The sequence below is a fragment of the Schistocerca cancellata genome, chromosome 2, assembly GCF_023864275.1.
Source record: "Schistocerca cancellata isolate TAMUIC-IGC-003103 chromosome 2, iqSchCanc2.1, whole genome shotgun sequence".
Lineage (NCBI taxonomy): Eukaryota > Metazoa > Arthropoda > Insecta > Orthoptera > Acrididae > Schistocerca > Schistocerca cancellata.
In genome coordinates this window covers 507726977-507747327 of record NC_064627.1, presented here as the reverse complement: position 1 = coordinate 507747327, position 20351 = coordinate 507726977, and the positions used below count along the sequence as shown (strand labels likewise).

Below are 20351 nucleotides of genomic sequence, written 5' to 3'. Positions count from 1 at the left end.
TCACGATAGTTTAGGATTTATTTAAATATAATCTCAGTCTTTTCAGAGCTATACAGGGTGAAGTGAAATTTGCACACTCAGGCTTTGCAGCGCTACTCCTCACATGCCAGCGACAAAAAAGTGACTGCCATAAAATTTTGTCCCGCGAGTACATCCAGCGGAAAAAGGGCGTTAAAGAGTGGCAATCTGGCAACACTGTAACCACATGTACAGTAACTACCTCTGTCAGCTCATATTAATTGGCCTGTACAGCTGGTGCAGTGGATAGAGTTTTGGGTTAGCATGCAGGAGGTTGAGGGTTCGGTCCTGGGTTGGGGCTCACTTTTTTTATTTGCTAATTTCATCTGACATTTAATGCTGTAATATACACTCTTTCTTAGTTCACATGTAGCCTAAATTTACAACATTTTGTGATTCTGAACATAACAAATACGTGGTTACACAAATAAGAAACAGACAGTTGAAACAAATGACCTGTCATAGGACAGAATAACTACAAAAACATTATCAGTTTCAAGGTACTAGAGATGATAGCACAGTACAATAACACAACGTCTACTTGTCATTTATACTACACGTAATATGAGCACTCAGATGTCGCACATTAGCAACCAGTGACAATAATAATGTACATATTAATGACCGCATGACCTTCACAACAGAATATGTTGTCCTCTGAACAATAAATGCTCAAAGCGACCTCTGAGCACATCCAAACATTGCACAACCCACCAGATCATAGAGGTCTGGACCCTTTGCAGCAAAGCTGCATCCACAGTAACAAGAGCAGCATGAATACACACTACCAAGTGTTCCATACTCGTCGACAGAATAGAGTACACGTGCTCCTTCAGGTGTCCCCACAGGAAGAAATCCAGGGGATTTAATCAGGTGAATGCGGTGGCCATACAACTGGATCTCCACGTCTGAGCCATTTCCCTAGAAATGTCTGTCCAAATACTGCCGCACATTAATTCCAGAGTGTGAAGGTGCACCATCAAGTTGGAACCATATCCTTTGCCAAACATGTAGTGGAACATCTTCCAGCACATCAGACAGATAGTTTGAGAGAAATGCATGATACTTTCATGCAGTCAACCAGCCAGGCAACACGTAGGTGCCCAAACGCCTGTTGCCCAATATTCTGGCCCAGACATTTATACCAAAGTGAACTTAATAGCCACGATCATGGGTGACGTGCAGGTTAACCTCAAACCAATGGTGGGCATTGTGCATATTGAAGACACCCTCACGAGTGAATGCATTTTCATCCGACCATATAACAGCATTCACGAAGTCATCATTAGCTTCCAGTTGTTGTTGGATCCATTCACAAAATTGCATCCACTGATGGTGATCTGCAGAATGCAAGTGTTGCATGAAAGCATAATGATAGGGGTGCAGCCCATGCTAGTGCAGCAAGTCAACGACCTTGCATTATGAGAGACACAGCTGCCTTGCTACACTAAGTGTTGTTCACTGAAGTTCTTCTCCAGAATAGGTTCCTCATTAGCTGGAGTATGGTGAGTCTGTGGAAAACCTCTATCACGTTATTTTGGAAGGAGAGAACCTAACTCCAGAAGGTGCAGCTCCAGATAACGAAATACATACTTATCTGGATGGCGTCGATGAGGATATCTAGCAGCATATTCACGAGTTGCAACGCCAGCCCCATTTTGAGATGCATCAGGGACCAGAAGCATATCGTCATATGCATTGTTTGTTCATGCCATATGTCTGCCACACTGGTTTAGAGGTTTACAATGAGAAAATTCAATGTGTGTATACATGTACATTGGAATCTATCACAGGCACATTACTCTGCTCACAACTACTCTTTGTCCGGTGGAAAGTGCATACAGATAAACACTTCATCAGTCCTACATGCAGTTGCAGATAATGTGCATTATCCCTCTGACAGATAATGCTCTGCATGATTCGTTCGGACACCGCTAATTGTGAAACGTTCAGTTTCGAATTACACTGTTTCCCTAACAGTAAGAGATGTGATGTTTCCACAATCCGATTGATAACAATAATAATAATAATGCACTGAGATACATACTGAACAGCATGCACTTATCAGGCTCAATGTTGAAAGGCATAATTAATGGGACCATGGTGATAACACATACAAATAGTAGCTGAGTTTGGACATTATTTTCAAAGCACATTCCTAGTCCTACTCCCCCTGACTGAATGTAATGGACCTCAAGGAGGCAAGAATAATAGTTGGTTCTAATCTATGGGGTCATTGGAGAAGTATACAAAGAAACCAGGTTTCGCATCTAGTAGACGAAGTGGTGTGAATAAATTCACGCCCACGACGTGGAAAGGGCTTCTTTCAAAGCTGACCAATCCTCCATTTCTACAATTGTAGTATGTAAGTGTAAATGTTTTCTAGAGGACCTGCTGCAATCGCTGTTGACAATTAAGATGCCAGATACTGTACCACCCAGACTACAATTACCAAATAAAAAACATATGCCTCAACCCGAGATCGAACCCTCGACCTCCTGCATGCTAACCAAAAACTCTATGCACTGGACTAACTGTACACCACAACTAATATGTACTGGCAGAGGTAGTTATCATACATGTGGTTACAGTGTTGCCAGATTGCCACTTTTTAACATCCTTTTTCTGCTGGATGTACTCGCCGGACGAAATTCTGTGAGAGACATTTTTTTGTCGCTGGCATGTGAGGAATCACACGGCGAAGCCCGAGTGCGTGAATTTTGCTTCACCCTGTACAACAACAACAACAAATTAGCTTTTTACGAAAATATCGTGCGTGTTTATGTTTTGTTTCTGTTTTCAAAGCCAAAACATGTGTCAGGCTTGTTGAGTTACCCAGAGTGTCGAGTTGTCACGAGTCCATATTTTGGGGTTCTAATGTTGATCATATGACTCTAAAATGCTTGAAAAAACTTTAAAACTCACTATTTTTCATCTAAAATTTAGAAAAATTTCCCAGGGCAAGACCCCCAGTATGCCCCCCCCCCCCCCCCCTCAATATTTTTTTTATAAGTCAGCACCCCTATTTATACAAGCTGCTATCCAAAATTTTCAAGACTGGTGCTGCCATCTGTTGAAACTTACCTTTGGACTAATGGTCACCATGACCCTGGAGGTAGTTCCCATCTGAACGTGCACACCGGTCCCTGCGCTTCTGCCACTGATCAAACGTTTTCTGGAAGTCCTGTTCTTTGAGGGTGTTTATCACTGCCAGCGATGCTTCTTGAATCCTCTCTAGAGTGTCGAACCGATGGCCTTTCAACTTGAGTTTCAGTTTTGGGAATGGCACGAAGTCGCAAGGTACCATATCTGTTGAGTACAGTGGGTTGGATACAACCGCCATGTTTTTTACCAAAAAGGTCCTGGTGAGCAAGGACATGTTACAGAGTGCATTGTCGTGATGCAGCAACCAGTTCCCTTGACACCAAAGTTTGGGCCGTCATCGCCAAACGTTTTCATGGAGCTGTCGCAAAACGTCACAGTAGTATGCAGAATTCACTGTTTGGTTGGGTGGCATGAATTCTTTGTGCACAATACCTTTGGTATCAAAGAAAACAATGATCATGCTCTTCACCCGTCTCACTTTTTTGGGTCTTGGAGAGAATGGGCTCTTCCACTGGGACGATTGTTGCTTTGTCTCTGGGTCATAACTGTAAATCCAGCTCTCGTCGCCGGTGATAACCCATGACAAGAAGGTTGGATCATCAGATGCGGTCTGACGAAGGTCCTGCACACTTCAAAATGCTGTGCCTTCTGATCGGCAGTAAAGATCCTTGGCAAAAATTTTGCGGTGACACAATGCACACCCAATTCATCGGTCAACATTCATTGGCATGTCCCATAACCAATACCCACTTCATCCGCAAGTTCTTGAATGGTTTGATGTCGATCCGCATGAACCAATTGTTAAAGTTTGGCAACAATGTCTGGCGTTGTGCAGCTAATGGGCCTTCCAGTGTGAGCATCATCTTCGACGTCTGTATGGCTGTCCCTGAACCAAGCATGCCACTCAAACACATATGTACGGCTCATGCTCTGTCCCCCAAACACTTGTTGAATCATTGCAATCGTCACCATAGCACTTTTCCCGAGATTCGCACATAATTTGATACACATGCACCGTTCTGTCACCGATCCATTGTAAAATCGCCACACACCAAACACAGAGTATTACGGAAATCACTGTGGACACGCAACACATCCTCCCAGCTGAATGCCACTCCGCACACTGACTCATCAGATATTCAGCTCTTGCAATTGTCCAAAATATTTTTTTTTAATTTCACAATAAAATTAAGTAGAATTAATTTACAAAAATTTAATTGGACAATTCTAACATGTTTTCAGAAACTACATGTCCGAAAGGATATTCAGGGGAAAAACTGTCAACATACCATTTTTTGTTTAAAAACTGCAGCCAATTTTCAAATTTTTACAGTTTACTTTGAAGTAATGCATTGCATTAAACTTTCAGAAATTGCTACCAACAGAATGTATATAAAGCAAAAAAAAGTGGCAAAAGTTCATGATATTAGATACACAAGCAGTACACAGAACCTCAGTTCACAACCAGATAATGGGTATCATGGCCTGGATGACTTGACATGGACTGCCTAATTACTTTCAAAAGAAAATGGCTAATCTGGCAAAAAGATAAATAAGCGCTGCATCCTAAAAATCTGGAGCTTTTAGCAAAAAATAACCAGAAAAAGGAAAAGTTTTCCTCCCATTTATAAAATTAGCAGTGTGCTAAGAGGACACACTGTACTGACATAGTGTTTAAACTGACAAGAACAGCGTGTGAATATTTGAACACTGCAAAGGCCCTACGTCGGCAGGTTGCATAGCAGCAGTGTATAATATCCCTTGCACACATGATCACATGCATATACGAACTACAAAAACAAGTATTAACACCCCACTTAAAGAACACAGGAGCAACTTTTGTCTAGAGAAAACAGACAAATCAGCAATGGGAGATCATGCGCTGGGACCAGGGTACTACCAAATTTGTTTATCTAATAATGCGGTTTTCAAAGTCCTACCATTACTATGCTAGGATTTACAGAGGGGCCACAGAAATTCAAAAGCACAAAAATATCTAATAAAGGAGGACAGTGCCTTTAGATAGGTTGTGGCCTTAGGACTAACTAAAACAAAAAGCACCAACTATTCCTCAGTACAAGCTTCATAGCACATGTCAAAATGACTCTGTGATCTCAGGCAGTGCGCTCTTGAAGACAAAGCATGACCACTACCTGGATGAAGTATATGTTCACAATTCGGCTTTCTGAGCTGGTTTAAGCATTAAACTACTACCCGTGTCTTTATAGTCTCTGCTGCTGTCTCCAGCAGTTTGAAGTGAAATGCAAGGCACAGAAACAAGCCTTGGACCATGGCCTACTGCCCCTACTACAAAAATTACCAAAGATGCAAATATTGGCCATGAAAGCCAGTACTGCTGTAAACTGTTCTGCCAACACCGCTGGCTTCGTGGAGCACTTACAGCTTGATTTTGGTCTTCCCGTCAAGTTTTTCTCTTGGTTCATCTCGTACTGACACATGATCAATATTAAAGTCACGTAAAAATCACACTATGGCACATCCAATACCACTGATTCTTTGCGGGGAGGGGGGGTGGGGGGGTGTCAACCTGAGTCAAAATTTTGCAGACTTGTCTCCTTCTAAACAGGGTCTTTTCTATGTGCATTATGTTGTACACTATGAGCCTAATGAAATGCTGTTTGTTATCTATGAATTGTGTGACTATTTGAAGAAGGGACTAATGCTGATGATAGCACAGTTTCAGTATGCGACCATTTACAAGAAGTTTCACCATTTACCTTTACACGTTTTTCCCCTGAAAAAGAGGATTGGTTTAAACCATGACACAGGTAAAAGGAGCCACTCATCTTTAATTTTCCATTCCTCGTTGAAAAGGTGTCACTACACTACAATATCAAATGTTACCAGAGCACATCTGTGATGTGGCAACAAAATTTATCTGTAATGTTTAATGACTAAATTGTACTGTTCCAAGGAGACTTTGAGCAGCCTTTTATAACTGATGCCCTGGGCTGCAGTGCTTTTTCTGTTCTGTTATTGCAATAACCTTGTCCTCTGTGATCTGCATCTTGTCATAATAGAATTTAGGTCTGAATCTTCAACACTTGAAAACTATGTTTTCATACTCCCATCTATTGCTCAGTGAATATTTTATATGTATAAGCCAACCACGAAGTCTTCAATCAGTAAGATCATGATTGACTGAAGCGATACAGCGGCAACACATTAGAGAGAGCGCAATCCCCATCCAGTTAGCCTGTGTTAACTTTTCTGTTATTTTCTTAAGGCACTTAAATAAGGTCAGCTTTTAACCCTCCACCTTCAGTATGATACTGAACACTCCTTTAGATGACCTAGATATCTACCTTCCTTTTACTCACATGCCAGAAAATATGTTGTACAGTAAATAGGGACCAGGGAACATGCAAGCCTCATGACCGCATAGTCACTCTCCTGATCTAATTGCAACCATCTGAGGGACATTTGCACTAACAGTTCTGTTCAAAGATCCTTTGTGTTTTATTTTGAACAATATTTTCAATGAATAATATTAAACTATAACATTCTCTTAAAATCATTATGTTACAATATTTCTGAATTGTGAAGTTCTATACAAGTATTCGAAGATATGTCATAATGAAATACAATAAACAACTACAATTATATTAAATGGTTCTTCACAGTTCGGTTTTTGAGAGAAGCAAAGATGCTATCCTACCTACAAAACCCTTTTGCCACATAAATGATTATGTCGTGTTTTCATTGCTGAAGCAGTTACTGGCATATGGTTTTAAGAAACCAAGTTTTGTGATAAGACAAAAATTAAAAATATGTTGCAATATTGCACATAAACTAATTCTTTTGAAGCAGTACATCTGAACCATCTTCATAAGCATACCATCTAAAGAATCTATGCAACACTACAAAGTTCATAGCTCAGGTAATTTAATTGTTAACTACCAATAACACACATTCTTGAGATTACACATTCATCATTTGCCTGAAAATTACAATTTGTTTTCAAAATTTTTGACAGCCAACTTGATTACACATGGAGAACAAGTCACTGTAAAAGACGAATAAAAAAATCACATATAATTAATGGTAATCACAGCACAGCTTTATTATAGTAATGAGAAAATTTCTTGAGCTGCAAGTGAAATATGTTGATTGAGTAAAAAAATGCATTTATTTTTCAATGTTTTTGTAATAAGTTGTAGCAAGATATGCGATTCTAAAAGGGTTGCAAAATATCCTTCTATGGTTGCCATAAACTTTTCATTCAGATAGAAATGTTTTTTAAGAATCCAGTTGCTTCAGATGCAGGATCAGGTGCATTCAAGTGGGTGTCAAATTTTATGACCAGGATAGGTGTTACAACTAATCATGCATCAAATCTTCCAGTTTTCCCAGAGCCACAGCATATTTGTGGACATGCATTCCACCCTGAAGAACATTGCTATTTTCAGTTTTTTCAGTCCATGCTTCTTTTCATGTATTTTGGCATCCAGTTGATATTGAATATGTGTGTAATTTTTTTTAGTTATTGTTTTGGCCGTTGCCAGGTAACCGTTAAGAAGAATATCTTCCCTACTCCAAAAAACACTGACCATAAATTTCTCAGCTGGTTAAACAGACACCAACATTTTTGGTGCAAGACAACCGATTTACACCGTTTGCTCTGATGAGTGTTTCATTACTGACTCAAACTAGTTAATGTACCTCTCATTCACAATTACAAAATGGTATATAAAACCAGTTTAGATATTATTAAACTGTCCAAATAATGAGATTTTCACTCTGCAGGGCGTAGAATTTACCGGCCCTTTAGAAAACGAAACACAGGGAAAAAAATGCATTTTGGAAAGATCTTTGATGTGCAGCAACATGTACCCTGCATATTTTCGTATTATGAAAGTATAAATTCGAATTCCACCAAACACCGCATGTTACTTTCCAAAGCATTGAAATTGAGATTGCGATGCGCTTTTATAAGCCAGTCATAGCTCATGTCACGTGATCTCGCCAGCCAATGACAGCGGGTATTCAGAGCTTAGGACACATGATGTAGTCAGCCAATAGCAACATCACTGTTAAGTAACACGAACACACAAACAGAAAAAGTTAATGGTTTAAATTAATATACATAGTGTTGCTACACAAACCACAAAGCTTTCATGTATAATATTGGTCTCTAAGATAAATACGCTGCAAGAGTAGCTAAGCTTTCACATATAATGTTGGTCTTTTATGCGCGTATTACAATTTAAGATTATATCACACAAATGTGCCAGTGCAATTTTTAATAACGACATGAATATCTGATATTCTGGGCTCAAAATTCATCTAAATGGCTCGTCATCAAAGATTTGATTTTTAAATGAGAGTCAAATGCTCTGTGATTTAAGAAATTCATTGTACATTCCTGCATATAGTTCCGATGTAACTGCCAGAATGGTACTTTGATGGTAATGCTTTTCAAACCACCATTCGGAATATTTTCCCCAAACTGTTAGAAATACGAGGGTTGCCCAGTAAATAATGCCCCATTTTTTTTTCTCCGAAATAAAAAATATTAGAAATGTGACACTTTAGGTGCGAGTTATTTGAAGTTTCCCGCGTGTGTACGCAAAGTTTCAATTTCCTCCGACAGAGAGCGGTGGTGTAGGAATGTTCTAAAATGGCGTCTGCAGGTGACATCCGTCATAAACAACGTGCAGTGATTGAATTTCTCGTAGCAGAGGAAGAAACCATGGGCAATATTCATAAACGCTTGTGCAAAGTCTACGGAACATCTGCAGTCGATAGGAGTACTGTTGGTCGCTGGGCACAGAGGGTGAAAGCATCAGAGGGCGGAGCTCCGAGATTTGCCGCGGTCGGGAAGGCCTCCCACGGCTGTCACGCCTGACATGTTGCAGCGGGCTGATGTTCTCATTCGACGGGATCGACGCATTACGACTCGACAATTGGCACTGGAGTTGTCAGTAAGCAAAGGAAGTGTGGATGTGATTATCAATCAGCTTGGATACTCAAAAGTGTGTGCATGATAATGCTCGTCCTCACACAAGTTTGAGGACTTGTGAACACATCGCGAAACTGGGTTGGATAGTGTTACCCCATCCACCCTACAGCCCCGATTTGGCTCCTTCAGACTTTCACTTGTTTGGGCCAATGAAGAATTTCATTCGTGGAAGACGTTTTGCCGATGACGAAGAAGTGATTCACGAAGTGACAACCTGGCTCCGTAGGCAGAGTACAGATTTTTACCGGCAGGGAATACACACTCTTGTGTCTCACTGGAAAAAGGCCGTCGAACTTGAAGGAGATTATGTGGAAAAATAAAGCAAGTAGACAAAACATCAGTCTTTCACATATGTAAATTTGATTGTTGTGGAATAAATACTTCTGGAGAAAAAAAATATGGGGCATTATTTACTGGGCAACCCTCGTAGGTTCATTTCTGCAGTTGCCAGAGAGTGCCAGATGGTAGGCGTCACTGCGCTTGCGCAGCTACAATGTCATAGGGAGCTCATATGTTCTTAAGTGTAAAACATTAAAAGATCTTACATTATGTCATAAAAGAAACAAGAAATCAGAGGATACTCCAAGAGCATCGGAGTTTTGTGACCCATACTAAAAGGTGCACATTGAAAAGTGCACATTCATATGTCCAGATTCCCAGTGAAGTAGGCCATGACTTGATATTAAGCTTTTCTATGTGGTTTTCGGGATCGAAATTTTTTTGGAGTACCAGTACTGTGTTATGTCATGTTTGGTTCTTTATTATGGCATAATGCCATATGTACTAGAAGTTGAAAACGTGCACTTGAAATGCAGCGAACAGTGAGTGGAATTAAACACTTTGTTTCAAATATATTGTCTGCCTCAGTGGAAAGATTAATAAAAGAAAATTTCTTCAGCAAACCGTCAAAAATAACTTCATTGTTCTGCAAGGCAATTAATGCTTGACTCTCAGAAAGGTGGGAGAAAAAAAAAATCTGCAAGTAATAACACATTTTAGCCTTCCATAATTATGTAAATGTACACTCCTGGAAATGGAAAAAAGAACACATTGACACCGGTGTGTCAGACCCACCATACTTGCTCCGGACACTGCGAGAGGGCTGTACAAGCAATGATCACACGCACGGCACAGCGGACACACCAGGAACCGCGGTGTTCGCCGTCGAATGGCGCTAGCTGCACAGCATTTGTGCACCGCCGCCGTCAGTGTCAGCCAGTTTGCCGTGGCATACGGAGCTCCATCGCAGTCTTTAACACTGGTAGCATGCCGCGACAGCGTGGACGTGAACCGTATGTGCAGTTGACGGACTTTGAGCGAGGGCGTATAGTGGGCATGTGGGAGGCCAGGTGGACGTACCGCCGAATTGCTCAACACGTGGGGCGTGAGGTCTCCACAGTACATCAATGTTGTCGCCAGTGGCCGGCGGAAAGTGCACGTGCCCGTCGACCTGGGACCGGACCGCAGCGACGCACGGATGCCACGCCAAGACCGTAGGATCCTACGCAGTGCCGTAGGGGACCGTACCGCCACTTCCCAGCAAATTAGGGACACTGTTGCTCCTGGGGTATCGGCGAGGACCTTTCGCAACCGTCTCCATGAAGCTGGGCTACGGTCCCGCACACCGTTAGGCCGTCTTCCTCTCACGCCCCAACATCGTGCAGCCCGCCTCCAGTGGTGTCGCGACAGGCGTGAATGAAGGGACGAATGGAGACGTGTCGTCTTCAGCGATGAGAGTCGCTTCTGCCTTGGTGCCAATGATGGTCGTATGCGTGTTTGGCACCGTGCAGGTGAGCGCCACAATCAGGACTGCATACGACCGAGGCACACAGGGCCAACACCCGGCATCATGGTGTGGGGAGCGATCTCCTACACTGGCCGTACACCACTGGTGATCGTCGAGGGGACACTGAATAGTGCACGGTACATCCAAACCGTCATCGAACCCATCGTTCCACCATTCCTAGACCGGCAAGGGAACTTGCTGTTCCAACAGGACAATGCACGTCCGCATGTATCCCGTGCCACCCAACGTGCTCTAGAAGGTGTAAGTCAACTACCCTGGCCAGCAAGATCTCCGGATCTGTCCCCCATTGAGCATGTTTGGGACTGGATGAAGCGTCGTCTCACGCGGTCTGCACGTCCAGCACGAACGCTGGTCCAACTGAGGCGCCAGGTGGAAATGGCATGGCAAGCCGTTCCACAGCACTACATCCAGCATCTCTACGATCGTCTCCATGGGAGAATAGCAGCCTGCATTGCTGCGAAAGGTGGATATACACTGTACTAGTGCCGACATTGTGCATGCTCTGTTGCCTGTGTCTATGTGCCTGTGGTTCTGTCAGTGTGATCATGTGATGTATCTGACCCCAGGAATGTGTCAATAAAGTTTCCCCTTCCTGGGACAATGAATTCACGGTGTTCTTATTTCAATTTCCAGGAGTGTATTTTAATTCACTTGATAACTCTCGATCACAGAAATCTGTTTTGTTTTCATTTGACGTGAGAGCAGTAAACGAAGAGGAAACAGCAAAATCACTAAATGTAAACATGGGTCACGTGGAGACTACCCACTTCCCCACTGTAACTCAGACTGCTCTGCGCATCAGCCCCAGATCTACAATATTTCCAAACCGGGGCAATATCCCGCCACTCCCTTGAGTGTTGGAGATAGGACATTAAAAAACAAATTTTCAAAAATATGTTCATTTTGTAGCGCACATCTTTCTGAAGAGTCTGATGCATAAAACATGTGTGTTCGAGGAAATGTAACACATGTTATTTGGTCGTAAGTGTGCCAAAGCGCAGTGCCTCGCCTTCTCACACAGCATTCTTCTATCGCACATCACTGTACTTCGCTCTGTGGAATTGAAACATGTATATTTTGTAATGGATGCCATAAACCATATTCAGGACAGTGGAAATTAAAATGTCCTGTGGTGCCTCTCCTGCTTACAGCCAACCGGTTTGACATCCTGTCCCTTTTTTTTTTTTTTTTAAGAACTCTTCAGAAAATTTGCACTCGTTATTCACTATCAGTTAACAACTTGCTGCTTTGTGTGACATGAAATTAAATATAGGATACACAAACCCAGTAAAGACATGAGACAAGCGAGGCAATACATATTTCTTCAAGCCTTAGATCCTATAATTTTTTCCTCTCTAATCTTTCTACAGCTTTACATGGCGTTCTTTCCTTTCTGCGAAAGAATCTATTACCTGATCAAAGTTCGTCAAACAGTTTGCCACATGCAAAGTCGAAATGTCATTGTCTAATACTGAAAAAGCTGTTAACGCAAATAGGACCCAACAATGGTGTGGTTTCCCGATCTGATTACGTCTATTTTGTCACGGTCTACTAGATAAAACAAAATAGGCCTTTCTAATACTGCAACAATTGTAACACATATCAAATAAAAGAGACTGTTTTGGCACAAACGGTCTTTTTTGTAATGACTGAATATAATTCACAAAGTACCAATATCAAATGCCTATTAGGCCCACTACAAGCAAAAAGCTTTATGTTAGGAAACAGTTTCACACTTCATTTATACGCTCCAGTTTCTCAGGCATGAGATCGAAAAGTAGTAGTACAAAATTTTTATACAAACTTGGAATTGTCATATTGTTCCATAATTTGTGTGATGTCCACGTTTCTTCACCTTCCTCATTCTAACAATGTCTTGTCATCACTAATTCTGTAACTATTCCTGCCAATGTCAAAGCTTATTCGCCGGTTAACTTCACTAACTCTGCCAGAATCACCAGTTTAGTTATCCTGCGATTATTCTCCAGCTAGGCATTGATACATGTTTGTACAATGCGTTTTCCTTGCTTCTTCCAGAAAAGAACTTAAAGCAGCTGCTAGCCGGGAACTGTACAACTGGCCCTTACTAGTACAGCGATCCGGCTAAAAATTTTCTGTCAAAATTTCATTTTCTTGGATACACTGAGAAGGTAATACGTAATCTTTCTTACCTGTTATTCATTTATGTCCACTCCTGTAGTCTGAATCTATGGATTTCACTAGTAATTATAACAAAGCTGGTAATTCGTAAACCCAATCAACCACACAATCAGAAAGAGGTTGGCATTCATCCATTTGGTCTTACTCCACTCAGCTCATACAGCCCCTTTTGTCTGTAGGAAAGTTTGTTTCTACATGTGACGAGGATTCCCCTGACAGACACATCATGTACACTATTCGCGCATTCACAAATCAACTTACGACTCATTCAGAAATCAACTTAGAATGTGTTCCAAAATGTTCAAAAACCGACAGGAAAGTGTTTCAAAGTCATGTGAATAATCGATAGACTGATGTGCGCTGGATGCTAGTTGCTTTGTGAAACAAGGTTTTTTCCCCTCAAGAATATGAATTTGCCGCCCCCCTAGATCTGGGCCTGCTGTGCATGCATGGATCTGGCAGCTTGGGCACTCCAGTAAAATTTCCCGGTAGCATCTAGCTGCTTGCTGCGACTGCTTGCACAGCCAACAGCCACATTTCTGTAGCCAGAAGCGGGAGAAGGTACTACTCAACTCGCATGTGCATGCTCCTGCTCGTAACTGCTAAAACGAATCTAATGTAAATAGTTGTGACGTCCCACTCATCAGAGGCAATTTGTTGTTACGGATCATTGCATGGTCTTCCTAAGGCCTTTGACACATTTTTCTGCTGGCAAACGCTTGTATGAGCACTGTGTTTTCTTGCTGTATATGGCACATTTCCTTTGCAATTTAAGTTTTATTTTTGTTTTTTCTCTCGTTCATGTTCTATTCCTGCAGTATTATTTTGCAGTAGTGGGACACAGTAATATCCTTTGTTAGAGTATTGGTTCTTACCCGTCAAAATTACAAAAATTTAACTGAAAACAAAAACAATGGAAAATTCCTGGGTTTCTTCTGGTTTTCTGCCAGATGAAAAAATTCCCGGGTTTTTCCAGATCTCCCAAGTCATATACACTCTGCATTTTAGAATTTTCATTTTCCATCTAATATGGTGTGTGTGTGTGTGTGTGTGTGTGTGTGTGTGTGTGTGTTTGTTTTCAATCACCTGGGAACAGTGGCCATGTGGGTGAGAGTTGTGCTTGTGTGTTTTTTCTAACAGGTGTGGCAGGGAAAAAGGTGGTTTTCAAACCTCCACCAGCAATAAAAATTTGTCCACAGCAGTTTAAAAGAAATTACAATGCTTGCAAGTTAAAATGATGATCACTTGCAAATGACATCATGTATGTGGCCGCCATTTCCCTTCACACGCATTTCAATTTTTGTACTGAAGTTAGACGTCGCACTTTGCAGAACTGGCAATGGAATTTGATTAACTTCCTACCGAATTTGATCTTTCAGTTCCTGGATGGTGTGCCATGGGTCACACTGGGCAATGACCCCAAAAGAAGAAATCACACGCTGAAAGGTAAAGGGATCTTTGAAGACAGGAAATGTCCTCATTCTTGGAGATGAGATAACGAGAAAAGATGTTCTGTAGTGTGTTAATGGAATGCCATGAATATGGCACATGGTCCTGTGAGGTTGGAAGAATGTGTTTGCTGTTGCAGGAAGATCAGCAGGCTGCCACACCTGGAAATGGATCAACATGTGAAGATGATGTTCTGCGTCCACAGTAACAGCATTGCCATAATCATCTTCAAAATGATAAGGCCCTCTGATTCCAAATGATGATACACTGCAGCACACTACCACTTTCTGGCTGTGAAGTGACTTTTCATGAACCATTTCAGGATTTTCAGGTGCTCAGTATCTGAAGTATCGCTTGTTAAAGAAAAGCCTGACACACAAAAATTGGTGTCACTGCTCATGATCAGATTGTCACACAGGCCTGTGTTGTCGTTCGTGAGTTCCAACAATTCTTGGCAACATCTTAGTCTCTTTGGGAGGTCATCCACATTCAGTTTTTGCACTACCTGGATTTTGAATGGGTGGTATTGCAGTTCCTTTTACAATATTCATTGTTCACTGTGATCCAATATGTCAAATTGCAGCACATGCTTGTGGGCAGAACACAAGGGACTTTGGATGAAGGCTTCTTCCACTCTTGTGAGATTTCTGGTGCGCATACACATTTTGCACTTCCACCACTCTTTTGCACCGTAACACAGGTTTTCCCAAAATTCTGCACTCACATGCGGCGACAGGACTGGGCTGACATGCAAGATTGTATTGAGCGTGAAATATGTGCTGAGTGGCCATACAGATGTCATCGTTCTTGTAAAACACATTCACGGTAACAGTGCATTGTTCAGTAGTCCATGATGCCATCTCAATTGAACATCAATATCAGGGTCAATGGCACAAGTCGGATGTCCAAATGGCACCACTCTCGTTTTCTGATTCCAAATGTAACATGCCAAAATCACCCACAGGGTTGCTAAATCACTCTTTCACTACTGTACCTGTTATTTCAAAAGAAGGACTTTGTACTAAAGTTTAATATTTTAGCAGTCTCTTTCATTGTGCCAGTATGGACGTCAATGCCCCCTCTATGTGGCAAGGAGCGATCTATCCTTTCCATATTCTTATTCCATCCTGTCCACTGACGGCATGCACTTAGATATTTAAGTTGACTGAATAACATTGGGGTTGGTTCCTCTTGACAAAGAAATAAATTGCAAAATGTTGCACTAAAAGTTGATCCCTCTCATTAACACACATTTTTAAATATTGCAAAGGCTTACTGTTCTCACAGCTGGAGCATATTCATGTACAGAAAGGGTTCTAAGGTTGAAATGATAATTAAATGGACACCCTAGATGCAAACACGCGTTGATATACATCATTGGGGACATGTTGAAAATGTGTGCCCTGACCGGGACTCGAACCCGGGATCTCCTGCTTACATGGCAGACGCTCTATCCATCTGAGCCACTGAGGGCACAGAGGATAGTGCGCTTGTAGGGACTTATCCCTTGCCATTCCCTGTGAGATCCGTATTCCCAACATGTCCACACCACTACATTTGTAGTGCGCCTAATAGATGTTTGCCCATCACACTCATTACTTGTGGCAGATTAATCTACCAAGTCCCGTACGAGTTCGGGCATAGCGTGCGCGTTCGCACAAGGTGGTCAATGGCTGGGAAGCCATATCTGCCCTTGTGCTTCCAGGGCAATTCTGCTGCATATCTTTCTCGTTATCAAATTATGTTCCAAACCAGATGCAATAGTGGTATGTTCTTCTTAGATACAACGTGATTATTTCCAGTTTTTCTGGAATTTAGAAGAAGAAGTGGGAAACCAAATTAAAACAATAATTAAGAAGTAGTAAATACATCTGATACTTTTGCAGCACAAAGGTTTTCAGCCTAAGGTTTACAGCCACATCCAAAAACTAGTTTTTACACTATTTATGTGTGATGAGCATGAGATAGTAATCATGCATACATAATGAGAATGTAATAGAGGACAATAATCAAGCCCAAGGACAGCTGCAACATCAACCAAGCCTAGTTTCATATTGCAATGGTGATCAACTCAGAAAACATCAGATTTCTAAAATGTATATGCAGTATTCAATGCCATCTTTCATACTGGTAAGTACTCATATTTTTCAGTAGCAATAATTCCAGTGTCTATTTTTTGTATATAATTTTACATTTTGATGAGTGTATTGATATGGAATACTTTTCTGACGCACTTGCGGTGAACTGAATGACTGAGGGCAGGAAAGTATAGTACAAACAACCCATCTTGTGATCTTTGTTTTTGTGAATTCTAGCAAATGTGGGTAACACATTCTAAAACAAAAATGCACAACTCTAACTGCTGTGTTGTTCTGCTGATTGTATCTACTTTACCCTGGAATATGCATTTTATTGTTCTGAAACTAACACATATCAACAATGTCCACACTTCATACCTTATGTCGACTGATGTTGACCAGTGCTTCTTTTTATTTATTTATTTATTCATAACTATAAGACTACTAATGATCTGCCCTTGTGCTTCCAGGGCAATTCTGCTGCATATCTTTTTCATCGTCAAATTCTGTTCCACACCAGATGCAATAGTGATATGTTCTTCTTAGATACAACGTGATTATTTCCAGTTTTTCTGGAGTCTAGAAGAAAAAGTGGGAAACCAAATTAAAGCAATAATTAAGAAGTAGTAAATACATCTGATACTTTTGCAGTGCAAATTTATTGCACCTTTCACAACATTTTCAATCTAAAACACACAAGACATAGTAACAAATAAACTATAATGAAATCCATACTCAGCAAGCTATCTTATAGCATAAAATATTTTGTATGCACTCCCTCACATCCCCCCGTTTCCTGTTCCACCTGTGAATGGTCCTTGGAAAGAGCAGCTGTTGGTAAGCCGCCATGTGATCTCAAATCTACCTACATTGTCTTTTCCCAAGACAAATGTATGAGAAGCAGTATGATTGGTGACTAGTCTAGGAATGTATGCTCTCGAGATTTTAACAGTAAACTGCATTGTGATGCCCAACAGCTCACTTAAAGTGTCTGGCACAGGTGTTTGCTTAGTATCTCTGTGACAATTTCGTGCTTACTTATACGAAACATGTTACTCATCTTTGGACCTTCTTTATATATCCTCTATTAATCTTAACTGATACAGATCTCAGACTGATGAGCATTATTCTTATGTTGCCCAAACGAGGGTTTTGCAAGGCACTTCATTCATGGGCAGACCACACTTGCTAACACCTGCCTTCCATTTTACACTTCTCTGTACACACATTCCCAGATATTTAACAGGTGTGACTGTTGTTGTTCAACAACTGTATCATATAATAATGGGTCTTTCTGTCCCTTTATGCACACTGTGTTACACTTGTGGAACTTATCGACCTGCCAGCGCTTTTGTTTGGTAAGTCTAATCATCTTTGTTTTTATATTTAAAAAGAAAGATGATGAGACTTACCAAACAAAAGCGCTGGCAGGTCGATAGACACACAAACAAACTCAAACATACACACAAAATTCTAGCTTTCGCAACCAACGGTTGCCTCGTCAGGAAAGAGGGAAGGAGAAGGAAAGACAAAAGGATATGGGTTTTAAGGGAGAGGGTAAGGAGTCATTCCAATCCCGGGAGCGGAAAGACTTACCTTAGGGGGAAAAAAGGACAGGTATACACTCGCACACACACACATATCCATCCACACATACACAGACACAAGCAGACATTTTGACTGCTTGTGTCTGTGTATGTGTGGATGGATATGTGTGTGTGTGCGCGAGTGTATACCTGTCCTTTTTTCCCCCTAAGGTAAGTCTTTCCGCTCCCGGGATTGGAATGACTCCTTACCCTCTCCCTTAAAACCCATATCCTTTTGTCTTTCCTTCTCCTTCCCTCTTTCCTGACGAGGCAACCGTTGGTTGCGAAAGCTAGAATTTTGTGTGTATGTTTGTGTTTGTTTGTGTGTCTATCGACCTGCCAGCGCTTTTGTTTGGTAAGTCTCATCATCTTTCTTTTTAAATATATTTTTCCCACGTGGAATGTTTCCCTCTATTATATTCACATCTTTGTTTTTAGATATATTGCCATTATGGTCACAAAGTGTCTGGACATATAACTCATCAGTTACTGAGTTAACAGAAGATCAAAACTTACTAGGATTTTCTGTCATATCAGTAGATAGAATTTTATTTTTGAATTCACTGAACAGTTTATGCAAGTTTCTCCTTGGGCTAATTTTGGCTTCATTCAGTTTTTGTTTGCCTCTGAGGCTTTGGCTTCATTTAAATCTGTAGCAGAGCTACCTCTGCTTATACGGCAGATTTCTAACAAACTTGTCAAACCACAGTGGGTATTTTCTACCCTGAACAACTTTGCTCAGCATATGTCTGTCTAAAGTAAATTGTACGATACCCGAACTCTGTCCATGTATACTCAACATTTTCAGTCTCACAGATACACATTTCACGTTGAGTGCACAGGTAATCTGAAATCTCTTTATTGTTGCATTTTCTAAGAAGAAATATCTGCCTACTTTTCTACACGTTCCATTTTACAGCAATATCCAGTAATGCTAGTATGGCCTTATCATCACTGATTTCTTATCCTGTGTCAACTGAGTTGAAAAGTTCAAGCCTGTTTCTAACCAGAAGAACTTAGAAGTTTTCTTCATGAGATAGTTCTCTGATAAATACAGAAGGTAATTCTAAGAAAAGAAGTTTGCAACAATTTCACACTAACATTTGTGAAAATTGCAGCACCCAAAAGGCATGGCCCAAAGGAATTATGACACTTCAAGAGTGCTTAGCACTGTGTAACTGACTAAGCTGGCAGAAAGATGGTGTATGTGTAGGACCAGCAGTATCCTCTTTTGCCCGTGACACCAAGTAAGCTGGCACAGTACTGAAGCACTGGACCCCTATTACGGAAATGGCAGTCCCAATCCCAATCTGGCCATCCAGAACAAGTTTTTTCCCTAAATTGCCTACAGCAATTGCTAGTATAGTTCCTTTCGAAGGAAAATTAGCTGATCTCCTCCACCATCTTCCCTGAATCTACGCTCAGTTTTCGTCTCTTACAACTTCATCGGTCATGGGATGTTAACCCTCCCCTTTCCACACTCTCTCTCTTCGAATTCCAGTTGTACAACTGATACAGTTTCCTTGCTTTTCCACATAGTTTTGTGACCACACAAGTTAATATAGACAAAACATATACAGCTTGGCTTACACAAAACATACAGAGCCTGATTTACACCAGAATTTTCTCTGACATAAATGGTAGGTGAGCATGAGCAAACAGCATTCAGTCGCGTTCTGCTTGCATTTACTGGTGCTCACTCGGGTTCCATTGGTTGCTGGTCTTTTAGCGAGCCATCAAAGAAATTTCATTTCCTCTCTGTTTCAGCCCTAACAGTACACGGGCATTTGTCTGCTGTCTTGTTTACGGCGTACTTTTTTAGCTGACATGAATCGCACAAGTAATGGGGTGGTCTGAAGACAATATAATGTCACAATACAAGAATATATAATCATGGGTGCTTTTGGGCTCCAAGATGTTCACAGGACAAATACTGAAGGAAACGAAGTATGTTAAGTAGAAAATTGTCAAAGCACTCAAAGGTGAGAAAGATGTAAATTTATTAGGTGCTAGCACCAGGCAACAACTGAGCAGACAAGCAAAATTTTTGTATTTCTTTTTGTTAAAAAGGAACAGCAAAATAAATTTCCTTGAAGGCAAACAAGTGTGAATATGTATCTATTATGCTGATTAAAATTAAAAATATACAAAAGCCCTGATCATTC

The 20351-nt window shown here is 41.1% G+C and overlaps 1 protein-coding gene and 1 non-coding gene across 6 annotated transcripts in view; both read right to left on the bottom strand.

Moving 5' to 3' along the window:
- The window catches only part of LOC126162052 (G patch domain-containing protein 11), a 158966-nt gene that overhangs the window by 54663 nt on the left and 83952 nt on the right, over positions 1-20351 (bottom strand). For 3 of the 5 annotated variants that reach the window (XR_007534991.1, XR_007534992.1, XR_007534990.1), the window contains exon 5: positions 16979-17179. Coding sequence is in view for 1 of the 5 variants with exons in the window: in XM_049918297.1 (XP_049774254.1) it covers positions 17045-17179 (135 nt within the window). In the remaining 4 variants the exon portion in view is untranslated. Of the gene's footprint in view, positions 1-6692; positions 7151-16802; positions 17180-20351 lie in introns of those variants that run through there. The other 2 variants (XR_007534989.1, XM_049918297.1) reach the window with 2 other exon arrangements.
- Positions 15922-15996, bottom strand: Trnat-ugu (transfer RNA threonine (anticodon UGU)). The gene has a single exon. It is a non-coding gene; the product is annotated as a tRNA-Thr (tRNA).